This window comes from Amblyraja radiata, chromosome 14 (assembly GCF_010909765.2).
Source record: "Amblyraja radiata isolate CabotCenter1 chromosome 14, sAmbRad1.1.pri, whole genome shotgun sequence".
Classification (NCBI taxonomy): domain Eukaryota; kingdom Metazoa; phylum Chordata; class Chondrichthyes; order Rajiformes; family Rajidae; genus Amblyraja; species Amblyraja radiata.
In genome coordinates, this window is record NC_045969.1 from 19412825 (window position 1) to 19427028 (window position 14204).

The 14204-nt window shown below is 44.2% G+C and overlaps 1 protein-coding gene across 1 annotated transcript in view; it reads left to right on the top strand.

Annotated features, from left to right (window-relative positions):
• map3k15 (mitogen-activated protein kinase kinase kinase 15) overlaps positions 1–14204 on the top strand; it is a 101874-nt gene that overhangs the window by 27378 nt on the left and 60292 nt on the right. Inside the window, exons 6-10 of the mRNA XM_033033502.1 lie at positions 992–1162; positions 6754–6866; positions 9485–9644; positions 11380–11530; positions 13688–13795. Coding sequence (XP_032889393.1) covers positions 992–1162; positions 6754–6866; positions 9485–9644; positions 11380–11530; positions 13688–13795 — 703 coding nt within the window. The remainder of the gene's footprint in view (positions 1–991; positions 1163–6753; positions 6867–9484; positions 9645–11379; positions 11531–13687; positions 13796–14204) is intronic.

The following is a 14204-nucleotide window of genomic DNA, read 5'->3' on the forward strand; positions in this document are numbered from 1 at the left end:
ACATCCACTCTATCTGGGCTGCGGGAAAAGTGGGCACAGAACTACTGTGGGCAAGATCATGCACCACAACACAACACAACACAACACTGCCACTACTGCAGATGTGCTGTGAGATCTGGAGACGGCTGCTTTGAAGTGACTTGTTTTTGAAACGTTACTGTAATGTATATAATGTAATTAGCATATGTTATGTCTTGCGCTAGAGGAGACTCATGGTGGCGTCCAGCAATAAAGAAGCTGGTTAGTTTACTCCTGTATCTGAGAGTTCTTTTGAGTCAGTTCCAAGTACCCAAAATACACTACAGTTACCATCTATTTTTATGTGGGCACCTTTGGACGAAAGGTCCATCCTGCTCTCGAATGGATAGAAGAGATCCTCTGCTGTTATTCTTAGAAGAACAAGGGGATTCTCCCAGCGATCTACCTAATATTCACGACCCAGTCCAGACCACTAAAGCAGCTTGCACATCATTACATTTCTATGTGCTTGTTCTGAGCAGGTTGACGGCTCCTTATAACCACAAGACAGTGGTTGGGGCAACATGGTGGCGCAGCAGTAGAGTTGCTGCCTTACAGCGCCAGGGACCCGGGTTCGATCTTGACCAACAGAGCTGTTTGTACGGAGTTTGTATGTTCTCCCATGACAGCGTGGGTTTTCACCGGGTGCTCCGGTTTTCTCCTTCACTGCTAAGACGTACAGGTTTGTAGGTTAATTGGCTTTGGTAAAATTGTAAATTGTGCCTAGCTTGTGTAGGATAGAACTAGTGTATGGGGATCACAGATTGGCGCGGATTCGGTGGACTGTTTCTGCGCTGTTTCCCTAAACTACACTGTAAATAATAAAGTAATTTCTCATCAAAAGCAATGCATTGGCTGTAAAACATTTGCTGCTGATCGAACGTCATGAAAGGCATGATAAAATTAGAGTTTTTTCTTTCTATCTTGACTTTTGTTGCTTTTCTCCCCTCTTTCCCACCCCTACCGCCCGCAGGAGGAATCAACAGGGTGACAGAAAGAAAGCCTTAAGAGTGATGCTGGAAGTCTTGGCGTCGTTTGACAAACCTGCCCCCGACATGTACTGCCTGTGTGGAAGAATTTACAAAGATCTCTTTCTCGACTCATACTGCAAGGATGCAACCAGCCGAGACAATGCCATAGAATGGTAAAAATTCTTCACAAATGCAAGGAAGAAGCAATGGCAAACTTCACAGTAGGAAATTTTCTTTCATATAAAGTGGGGAAATGTTGGTAGAAAAGTAGGGTATTTCTTTTCGCAATGGTAAGATTGGGAAGAGGTGATATTCAGAGGGACCTAGGTATACGTACCACAGAAATTTAACATGAGATTCAGAAACCTTATGTAATGTTGACTTTTATTATAAAACTAGACCAAGTGCAGACCCGTTGGGTCTGTTCCCCCAACGTGCGGTTGTGAGGGGGGAGGCGGCATGCAGCGTCACACACTAACTATCCCCCCCTCCCCCCCCGCACTCACGTTAATTATCCCCCCTTGATATTATATTAATATTATTAATTTGCTCCTTTTATCCCATAACCACCCTATCTACTGACGCATAGCCCCCAACGCAGTCACATCTAGAGAGGGGGGAGGGGGGGGGGGGGTAGAGAGTGAGGGCAGAGAGAGAAGGGGCAGAGACAGAGAGAGAGAGACAGAGACACAGATAGAGGGGCAAGAGGGATAGAGGGGTGGAGAGTAGGAGAAGAGGGAGGGTGGGTGAGGGGGTAAAGGTGGGGGAGGAGGGGAGGAGAGAGAGGGTGAGAGTGAGGGGGAGAGAGAGGGGGGTGAGGGGGAGAGGTGGGGAGCAGGCAGGGGGAGGGAGTGTAGAGGGTGGAGGGAAGAGGGTAGGGGGTGTGGAGGGGAGGGGGGTTTAGGGGAGGGAGGGAGGGTGGGGGAGTGGATGGAGGGGAGGAGGGGAGGAGGGGAGAGAGAGAGAGGGGGCAGAGAGGGGGAGGGGGGAGGGGAGGGGGGAGGAGAGAGGGGGAGGATAGGGGGAGAGAGAGGGTGTGCTGAGAGGGGGGTGAGATGAGGGGAGGGGAGAGGTGGGGAGCAGGGAGGGGGAGGGAGGGTGGAGGGAAGGGGGTAGGGGTGTGTGGAGGGGAGGGGGGTTTAGGGGAGGGACGGTGGGGAAGGGATGGAGGGGAGGAGGGGGAGAAATAGAGGGGAGAGAGAGAGAGGGGGGAGGGGGGGGAGAGGAGAGGGGGGGAAGAGGAGAGGGAGGAGAGGGGGAGAGGAGAAGGGGAGAGGGAGGGGGGAAAGGGAGGGGGGGGGGGAGAGGGAGAAAAAGAGAGGGATAGGGAGAGACAGGTGGAGAGAGGGAGAGTGCCTTTTTTACTCAACCCAAACCCAAACAACCATTTGCAGGCAGTGCTATTTTACATCAAACTAGCTATATTTTCATTTTCAAACCAAATTAAGGGTACTCACTGTGCTGTAGACATTTGTTCAGTGTCATTCAGAGCTCAGAGTGACAGAGACTAATTGACAGAGCTCCAGCTTGCAGAGATTAATTGAGGCACACCACTTCCTGGTTTTATAGTCCCTCCCCCTCCCACCAGCAGGAGCAGCAGAGAGAATGGGGAATTTTGTAAAAACATTAATATATCTGTCATTTTCCATCGACGGGAAAAATCCTCGGCACACATACGGCGGAGGGGGGCTCTGAGTGAGGTGGCCAAAAATGACGGCCGTAGGTGGCGGCGTTCTCTCAGAAATCGCAGCACAGATGGCCAAAACCGGTCAAGAACAGACTTTTAGTAATATATAGATGACTAGACTAAGTGGGACCCGTTGGTCCCTCAAAGCAATATTCCACCACTCACCCATAGCCCCCAACTGCACACGCGCAGCTCATTTCCCCTCATCCCTTGCACTCTCTCTCCCTCCTCCACCATCCCTCTTATTCCCCTCTCCTCCTCCCCTCTCCAAATCCCTCCCTCACCTCTCTCTTCCTCTCCTTTCCCCTACCCTCAGTCACTTCCTCCCTCCCTCCATAACTCATCTCCCCTCCCTACCCCCTCCCATCCCCCTGTCCCCCATCCCCCCGAGTCCTCACCCCCTATCACCCCCACTATCCATCCTCACCTCCCCCACTCCGGTTGGAAACCTCCGCCGGCTTTCCTGAGTTGCAGTAAAGACGCGATGGCGCAGGAAGGGGCGGGAAGGAGTGACAGGGGAAGAGACTAATCGCGCGGCGCTGGAAGGCAGGAGAAGAGATCGTTCTGCGCACGCGCGTTTTTTAAGATTTTTGCTCCTCGCTAACTTTGATGCCATTCAACCGATCAGAATGAAACTTAGTGGACTCGGAGCATAGGCGAACGGTGAGTGAACTGGCGAAAAATCGTAGAGCTATTGCAAACTGTTTTTGCGCAAATAGAATGACCGCCAAACGGGAAGATAACAAGATCAGAGTTTAAGTTATGTATAGATAGATTTGAGAATATCCCACGAGAATGAATAGTCGAGTCCTTTATTTAGCGATGATCACATGTAAATATAAAATCCTTAAGAGTCTTAACAAAATAGATATTGGGAAAATGTTTCCTTTGGCAAGCAAGCAGAGAACTAGAGATCAGTCTCAAAAACAAGAGGTCAGCCATTCAAGGCTGAGGTAAGCAGAATAAATCTTTTCATTTAATGGACTGGGAATCTTTAGTTGACATTCGTGATACTTTAGTTTAGTTTGGTTTAGAGATATAGCGCGTAAGCGGGACTTCGGCCATCCATGCTGATCAGTTTTTACCCCTTGCACTAGTTCTATCCTGCACACTGGGGATCATTTACAGAAGCCAATTCAACTATGAACCTGTACGTCTTTGGAATGTGTGAGGAAACTGGAGCACCCGGAGAAAACTCACATGGTCACAGGGAGAACGTACAATTTCCATATGGACAGCACTCCTAGTCAGGATCGAACCCGGGTCTCTACCGCTGTAAGGCAGCAACTCTACCACTGCGCCACCTTGCCCGCCCGAAGTGATTGATATGATTTTCGATATTAAGTGAAACGTCAATGAGGGAAGGGCAGGTCAGAAACCAGCGTAAAAGATCAATGCTGATCTCTAACCAAAGGCACAGTTTTGCAGGAATTTATGTTTAAATATACTTACTATCTTTGTGTTACTTTTTGACCCTGACTCATATAAATATAGCAGACAGACGACAGCATAATATAGGGAGGAACAGACTTTCTGTTTCAGCCCTATTGTAATAACTGAAAAATATATTGTAACAACAAAAATATTGTAGTGACAAATCTCAATTAAGAATAATTAATGTTGGAAATCCTCAGCAGATCATGCAGCATCTGTGGACAGTAACAGAGTTAACATTTCAGGTCAAAAATCATTTATCAGAACTGGGAAACAATCAAAAGTTCAAGATTGCTTATTTGTCATATGCACTTGATATGAACTCAATCAATTGCATTCTTGCTTTTTGCAGCTTTACAGGCACATGAAATACAAGAACAACAAAAATTACAATAAATAGTCAGTTATTCTCAGTAGACAAGTCCATGATTGTGCAAATAACAAAGTATGAGAGCAAATGTGGTGGCGCAAAGTCTGCATTGGTCCAGTGCTGAGCTGGGCTTGTGGTTAGGGCTGTGCAGGGCCGTGTGCGGACGTGGCGTTGAAGGACGAGAAGCCGAAGCAAAGAAGTCGAAGCCAAATAGCCGAATGGAAACGAAGCCGAAACGTAAAATAACCAAAAACATACGAAACCGAAACACCAACGAACCGAAAGGGCAGGACGCCTAAACGCCAACTAACCGAAAAGTTGCGTCGCCTAAAAGCAAACTAAACGAATGGCCGCTCTGCTGAAACGCCACCTAACCAAAAGGCTGCGTCGCCTACAAACCAACTAACTGATGGTAGCAGCGAGAAGAGTGTGTAGTTACTGTAATGCGACTCTTTGATGGTGTTAGCTTAGTTTAGTTTAGAGATGCAGCAAGGAAACGGGCTCTTTGGCCCACCGAGTCTGCAACGACCAGCGATCACACATACACTAGTTCTATCCCACAATATAGGGACAAATTTTTACAGAAACCGATTAACCTACACACCTGTTTAAGAAAGTACTGCAGGTGCTGGAAAAATCAAAGGTAGACAAAAGTGCTGGAGAAACCCAGCGGGTGAGGCAGCATCTATGGAGCGAAGGAATAGGTGACGATTCGGATCGAGACCCTTCTTCAGACCTACACACCTGTTTTTTTTTGTGTGTGGAAGAAAACTGGAGCACCTGGAGAAAACTCACGCATTCACAGGGAGAACATACAAACTCCGTACAAATAGCACCCAGAGACAGGATCGAACCCGAGTCTATGACTCAGTAAGACAGCAAGCCTACTGCTGGGCCACAACGCCGTTCCCCCTTCATGAGACAGCACTTTCTGTACATTCCTTCAAAGAGAGAATACAAGATAATTTTTTTATTTTTCCTCTGGAATATTCAGTCTGCTGAGATTTTCATTTTCAATAATATTCTGTAGATTAATTTTAATGGATTTTGGATGAGCGCTCACATTGTTGAATCACTGCGAGACCACAGCCCTGCTCAGAAAAAAAGGACGTTCATTCCATCGTTTTTGGGCCAGCTCAGCGAGTTAAGCTACTAATGTTTGCCTCCTGCTCTATCGTTGTTACCCTGCAATAGCTTGCCTTTTCAATCATGTATAACAGGTTATGAAAGTTATTATTGACGGATCTCCCACCACTCCTTCAGCCTGTGTAATCCAGATCATAGACAAGCTGATCTAACAGAGCAGATCTAAAGATTCAAAATGTTTAAGAGTTAAAAGAAAAGAGCAGCATTGAACATATATGAAGGACTGTTAGAGATCAATGGGAGATCTAGAAAACACAATGTAAAGTGGTTAAAGGTCCAATGATCACATGTGTAAAATCCTTTTGAGTTTGCACAGTGAATGGCTGGTATCTGGAATGAAGTGTTTCCCTGCTGGTGGAGGCAGTTTCAATCCGAGCTTTCAGAAAGGAATTAGATCAGAGCATGAAATTATGAAAAATGCAGGGCTCTCGGGGAAGGGACTAGTTGCATTGCTGTTGCAGAGAACCAGTATAGATTTGCAAGACTGAATGGCCTTCCTTGATTAGTAAGGCTATCAAAGGTTATGGGGAGAGGGCAGGAGAATGGGGTTTGTGAGAGAAAAATAGACCAGCCATGATTGAATGGCGGAGTAGACCTAATGGCTGAATGGCCTAATTCCGCTCCTATGTCTTATGTTTTAATGGTCCTCTGTGTTCTTACAGTTATACAGCAGGTCATTTCTTGTGAGTTCAGTTCCACAACTTGCAAGTATCCATATTCTACATAGTTGTTGTGATCAGTATTTGCCTGTCTGAGTTTGCAGATGAAAGCCAACATCACCTCCATTTCATTAACTGGAACATTGGCTTGAATGGGGAGGGAGTGTCTACATGTCAACATAACAGAATTATATACTGCAATCCAATTTAATGATTCAACTTGGCAACAAACACCAGCAATTTCCACATTTGCTGCCGTATATCCTGGTGAGAGAATATCTCGACAAGTTTATTTATTGATGGTTATACAAGAATGTTGTACATATCTGGAGGTAGTTGAATTTCGAGCTATTTGTAAACTATTTGTAACATTCGGACGCTTTGGTAGTTTTAGAGATCAGCATGTACAGTTTCTTCTGATTCTGCACAGGTCATAAATGATGCCTGTTTGTTTCTGTTAATAATTAGGTACCGCAAGGGCTTTGAGTTGCAACCAACCCTGTACTCTGGCATTAATTTGGCAGTCCTTCTAATCGCCACTGGTCAGCAGTTTGAAAACTCAATGGAGCTGAGAAAAATTGGTGAGTACATCACCGTGAAAGGACACTGTTTGCTTTTGTTGACACACAAACAACCTCCCAAATCACACTGTTACTAAGCAGTTCTCAGTTCAAAATCAGGAGCAAAAAAATAATTGCATGAGCTAAAAACTGTTGAAGCATGGGTGTGGGAAAGGGAGGCGGAGGGTATTCTGGTGATTGGGGAAGGAAGTCTAGAGACATTGTCACCCTTTTATTTTAGTACCAACACGTGGGTTGGTGGGACCCCAGCAGTTTTGCCAATCTATTTGGCTCAAATGCAGTATCTCGTCTTGGACAAACCACTTGCAGGAGTGGAGCTAATCCTCAGAACTAATCGGAAATCCCCATGGAAATGGGAACAATTCAAGCTTTGGTGACTACACGCCCCATCCAAGGTTACCGTGGTATCTGGAGTCAAGCTGCAGTGCACATTTGATGCTTGTGTGCATGCAAGCTCAGAGGGTGCACACCAAGCCATTGTCACTGCCTTCACTGAAGCATGGAAGAGCTTGTGCTTTATACTCAACACCAGGCAAGCAAAGGCCCTGAACCAACCTGCTTTGGCTGGACCACGCTGCCCTCCAACAACAAAGGTTCACACCAATATCTCAAAGCTTTTGATGAATCCAGACTTGTGATGAATGAGCCAGCACAGCCTTTGATCGATTGAGGAAAAGGGTAGCTAAAGATCCAGACCTCAGGGTTGGCACAAAGCTTGTGTACTGACATCCAGTAGTGATCACTGCCCTCTTATCTCTAAGACGTGGGCTTCCTGTAGCAGACATCTCAAGGCAGTGGAAATATACCCAACACTCTCACTGCAAAATCCTCCCAGTTCATTGAAGGGACAAGTGGCCAAACACCAGGGTCTTCTCGCCGGCCAGCATCTGCAGCATTTAGGCCCAGGTTACACTGAAGTCAGCTAACATTGAGCAGTCCCCATTGTTCACATGCACACCTCCAGACTCCTGAAACAGCTCTATTCCAGCTCTGTCACGAGCAAAGGGGGAAAAGGCGTAGATTACAGTATTTTCTAAATGGGTAGAGAATCAGAAATCGGAGGTGCAACGGGACTTGGGAATGCTGGTGCAGGATTCCCAAAATGTTAATCCGCAAGTCAAATTAGTAGTAAATAAAGCAAACTCAATGCTAGCATTTATTTCGAGTGGGCTTGCACACAAAAACAGGGATGTAATGCTGTGTCTCCATAAGGCGCTGGTCAGGCCGCATTTGGAATATTGTGAGCAATTTTGGGCACATTTCTCAGGAAGGATGTGCTGGCTCTGGAGAGGGCCCAGAGGAGGTTTACAAGAATGATCCCAGGAATTAGTAGGTTAACATACGATGAGAGTTTGACGGCACTGGGCCTATATTTGCTGGAGTTTAGAAGAATGAGGGGGAACCCCATTGAAACGTACAGAATAGTGAAAGGCTTGGATAGAGTGGATATGGAGAGGATGTTTCCACTGGTATGAGTCTAGGAGTAGAGGTCATGGCCTCAGAATTAAAGGACACTCTTTTAGGAAGTAGGTGAGGAGGAATTTTTTGGGTCAGAGGGTGGTGAACCTGTGGAATTCTTTGCCACATAATGCTATGGGGGCAAAATCAGTGGATATATTTAAGGCAGAGATTGATAGATTCTTGATTAGTTTGGGTGTCATAGGTTATGGGTAGAAGGCAGGAGAATGCGGTTAGGAGGGAGAGATAGATCAGCCATGATTGAATGGTGGAGTAGACTTGATGGGCCGATTGGCATAATTCTATCCCTTATGGCTTTATGAAAATAATTCAAGTATTTGCTCAAAGCAGCCTTTTGCAACTGCAAGACTTTGCTACAAGTCTCCTACAAACCCACTCCCCATGCCATCATCTGCTTCATCAGTTGCAAAATCTACACTTCCCACATTGGCCTTTTCAGTCACTTCAGACTCCTGTAAACTGAGTGGTAGCAAGTCATCCTCGATCCTGAGGGGTGCCTCAAGAAAAAGAAGACAGCAAGAATAATGAATGGTTGCACGACCAAAACACATGTAGCTGCAGACCAGTCAGCCCAGTCTGAAGAAGGGTCTCAGCCTGAAACGTCACCCACACTTTCTCTCCAGAGATGCCGCCTGTCCCGCTAAGTTACTCCAGCTTTTCGTGTCTATCTTTGGTTTATCATCTGCAGTTCCTTCCTACACCATCATACCTCCTCTGCCAGTCATTGAGATCCTAATATACCTTGATAGTTTAATGTTGAACAACCTATTAATACTTGTGGTAACATCACTATCCATCTTCTCCCACATTCTGCATCTCCGCTACCCATCCTCTGCTTCTATATTAATATCCTATGCCTGATCACCACCCTTTGCTTCTGTATACTGCAGTTTGTTATTTCATGGCAGGGTAAGGATCAAACAGGGAAAACTTTCATTATTTATGTCTAAATGGGTGGTGCGTGCACTATTGGAAAGCTGTCTTGTTCATTGTACACAACCGTGCATGTTGACGTCAGGAAGGTAAATGGTGTACTTTGGCCGAGGTTGTCTCCCTCAGGCAGGAAATAACGATAACAAGAACATCTCCTGACATTCAGGCACCTGTTGCTGACAGTGATCAACTTATCTCATGGGCAGGTGTGAGACTGAACAGTCTGCTGGGGAGAAAAGGGAGTCTGGACACGATGAACAGCTACTATGATGTGGGCCACTTCTTCACAGTCAGCATGTTGGCTAAAGACATCAACAAGGCTGTTCTGGCAGCAGAGAAACTCTTCAAACTCAAGTCTCCTTTCTGGTAAGAGTGAGGAGCGAATGTTCCCCTATCACTATGTACCTGATTGAACTGCGGCCAAGTGAGTGTGACTGACTCACTTCGGAATTCAGTGGGACGATTTTAATGACCAAATTTTAATGACCAAAATGACCGAAATTCAATCACCCACCTTTTAGACATTCTGAGCCACCTTCGCTTGCTGTTTATACGTTCTCCTTATGACCACGTGGGTTTTTTCCCCGAGATCTTCGGTTTCCTCCCACACTACAAAGACGTACAGGTTTGTAGGTTAATTGGCTTTGTATAATTGTGGATTGTCCCTAATGTGTGTCGGGTAGTGTTAATGTGTGGGGATTGCTGGTCGATGCAGACTCGGCGGGCCGAAGGGCCTGTTTCTGCACTGTATCTCTAAACTAAACGAAACTAAATTGTAGCAAGTCAGATATAAAATAAATGATTCTGACATTAAAATTGACAATTGTTTAGCACAGTTAATAGTGCTGAGACAAGGATTGTATGGTCTAAGTATCTGACCTCCAATGGCAGTGACCAATGCAATTTGCAGTCTTCAACGTATTTGCTTGCCATTGCTGTTGGATGCCTACTGTAATACTCTATATATAAATGAGAAAGTACAGCATTGGATGCCACAGTAGTTGTGACTTCCATTAATACATCTTAGAGCACCGTGGATGAATGAATGCTACAACAGCTAAAATTAGCAGAGGTACTTTATCATCAGAGACTGTCCAAGAATGTTGAGCAGGCTTTGGTAGTTGTTTATTTTGGCCCCCTGTACTTGGACGAAATGTGACCGGCAGTTGAAGGACAAACAGCACAGCAGAGTACATGTCGATAATTTCCACCCGCTTCCCCCTACCCTCATCCCCATCCTCTGCACTGGTACGTCCTGAGAAAAAGGTACGAGTGTCCCAATGTGTTTAGTTGCAATTTTAATGGAGGAGGAAAAATTAAAGGATGTAATTGGGGCAATACTTGAGATATTATTAATTCAGATATATTCTTGATCCTCTGTTGGATTGGTCTACCTGTGTTTGCACTCAATGTTAACCCATAGACTAATTTCAAAGCAGCCATACAGGTTGTTTCAGTGCCATTGGGTCTGTATCATTGAGTAACTGGAGGAAAAATGCAATTCTGCATTTTGTGGTGACACTAAGACATCTCAGTGATAGATGCATCCAGTATTATTGCATTCCTGAAAAGGGTGCAATAAGCAGTTATTCCCATTCTTAACTGCGTCATGTTTATCACAACCAAGCAACAACACCATTTCCTGATTGAGTGCGATTGTTTGCAAGTTAATCTTTTCTCTAATGCTCTACTTGCTTTAAGTTGCTACAATATGTATACCATTGGTTTTGGTCAGTGGGCAATATCATCAATTAGAGGTTTAAAAAGACCCCAATAAAATAAGATAATTAAACCATCATTAAAATTTAGTTCTTAAAGATAAAATTGCTGTTGGATAATTGAAAAGATAGGAAATGATCAGAAGATCATGCAGCATGTGTGGAGTGTGGAGTAAACATTACCGATTGGTGATCAATTAGAAGGATGGCTATTGACCTAAGATTATTCTGTCCACAGATGCTGCCTGGGCATTTCTGGAATTGGCAAACCTGTAAAGAATGTAGCATTAGTGTGCCAATGTTTGACAAAAGGCACTTATGGCACCTCATAGAGATTTGGAGTGGTGATCACTGAGCTGTCTTTCCTCTTGGCTGTTTTTCAGGTACTTGAGGTCCATGGTTCAGAACCTCATGTTACTGCAGCAATTCCAGAAGATCAGCAATGACCATTCCCCCAAACAAGAGTGTCTCAACTTCTGGATGGACATCATAGTGGAAGCAACGGAGACCAATAGAAATGGTCTACGTTTCCCAGTATGAGATTTTATTTAATTTTGCTTCAATATTTTCTTCTCCTGTCTGAGGTGATGGATTGTGATGTAGTAATATTGACACTAGTGTTCTCTTCAATGTCTCCCTAATGCAAATGACACAATTGGTCAGTATTACAGCTTCCAGATGTAAACACTGGAAATCAATGGAAGCTATTTATCAATTCCCAAGAGTAGAAAACAAAGTGAATTGAACCAGAATTTCAATAACTCTTTGGCACTTTAACTTTAGCTGCATTTTGCCTTTTCCTACTTTTATTTCATTAGGTCTCCCTGTGTTTTGTATTAATGAGGGGTGGTCAAAAGGTTCAACGCCTGTTTGGAGGTAGACAAAGATGCTGGAGAAACTCAGGGGGTGAGGCAGTATCTATGGAGCGAAGGAATAGGTAATGTTTTGGGTCGAGACCCTTTTTCAGACTGGTTCAATGCCTGTTTGGAATTGACTTTCTGTTTCAATGGGAAAATACCTGGACTTTGCTGTGCTCAATGCACTGTCAGTGTGTGCTTGCCTATGATCACAAAGCTTTTCTGAGGGAAACAAGGACTGAGGAATGGTGAGATACCGAGGGAATGAAAACTATCCAGTATTCCAGTAAAGTTCCAGTATTGTCTGATTTCTAGAGTCGAAAGTCCCTGGCGGTGGAATGACTGATAGTGTTCAGACTGAGTTTTCTGTTCTAAAATTAACTTTTAGTTGTCTTTTCCATTTATTTTTTTTGTTTTAAATTTACTCAACACTTTTATCTCAATGGTCAGCCAACCACTGCTGAACATCTCGTGACCTGATGTAAGGAAGTACACCACAGCAATGTGCGGGACACTCGTCCTTGCTTTTATTCCTCGCAGAGGAACCACATGGATCCCAGTCCTGTTGGAGGAGCAGCAGCTTCAATAAAGTGTTCATCAGCAATCTGAATGGGCCATTAATTTTCCCATCATATATCGTCAGAATTGAACAATGTTTTGCACGCCATTTTCAACACTAGACATAATATGCTGGAGTAACTCAGTGGGCCTGGCAGCATCTCTGGAGAAATGGATAGGTCACGTTTTGGGTTGGGAAATGAGACCAAAGAAGGGACCCGACCCAAAACGTTACCTATCCTTTTTTTCCAGCTTTTTCTCGTGTGATTTTTATATAATATCACAATTATTTGATGAGGAGAGACCGTTTGGAGATTTTGTCTACTTTTGAAGCACAGGAGGGTGCTGAATGAACTTGAATGTCAGATTCAGAACTGATTCAGGTTGGTTTGTTGTCTCATGTACCAGGGTGGAGTGAAATTCCACATTCACATGATGCTCACAGAGTAAACCGTATGCATGCAGTAATAATAAATATAAGGACAAGTGCAAAATAGATTAGTACAAAGTTGTAGTACAATGTGAATGAGTGCAAAAAAACCCCCAATACTTGCACAATAATGGAATAACTGAATGAGGTAGAGTTAGGAGCAATATAACATGGCAGCATCTCTGGGAGAAGAGTGTGAAAGAGGTAAATGGATCAGGAATCTGATAACCGGTCTGTATTTTGTCTGTATCATGTACAACCGTTCGGAATAAATTGTTCTTAAGTGTTGATGTCAGGACTTTCATGCTCCTACATCTTCCCCCAGAAGTAGGAGTGAAAGGGGAATGGCCAGGCTGAATAAACCAATCATCCTTGCAAAAATTTTTTTTTTGACACAGAATTCATTGTACACAATTTTATTTAGCCCTTCCATTAATTATACCTGTATCTACAGTTCAGCTCAGGGCAGAAATAAGCAGTGACAATAATGATCATAACTTTAAATCTAGTTTTCATTTTAAATAATGCCTTTTATTTCCAGTAATTAGTCTAATCTAATTCATTAAAGGAGAGTGCTGGAATGGATTGTATTAAATCTCTGGACTATTATTTGTCTGGAGTAAAACAGCAAAGAATTTCACCCAAATGCCCTCTGTACCAATTTCACACTGCAAATCTTGACCAGGTTTGAAGAAACATGAAGGGTCTCGACCCAAAACTTCACCCATTCCTTCGTTCCAGAGATGCTGCCGGTCCCACCGAGTTACTCTGGCATTTTGTGTTTATCTTTGAAGAAACATTGTTGATGCAGTTAAATGGTGACAAATACCCGTGTCTTCTTTTTAGGTTCTTATTCTAGAGCCAACCAACGTCTATCAACCATCCTATGTATCAGTAAATAGTGAAGCAGATGAGAAGACGATCTCCATATGGCATGTCTCCTCTGAGGAAGTGGTAAGATTGGGCAATAACATTTCTGCCACCTCTATTACATGTTGGGTTCTTGTATCTGTATTGCTTTGCTAACACTCCTTTTTAAAATAAAGTAGGTATGTTACAAAACTTACCTTCAGCGGCGCTGCAGTTCTGTCACTGCCCGTGTGCGCGGCTTTGGCGCCTTTGAGAGGGGGGCGGGTTTAAAATGTGATTTTTCTGCAGCCTATTCAAATCGATCTCTGTCAGGCTGTTTAGTTGCTAAAGAAAAATCGCTTTGACTGCCATTTTATTAAGTTTATTAAAAATTAGTGCTGGATCATTTAATTGTTGAAGTAAAATTAAAATCATCTTCAAATGCTGTCAACGCCGACAACGGGACAGATCTCACGTAGGGGACAAGGCAAGATATGCCGTTTATTTTTTCATA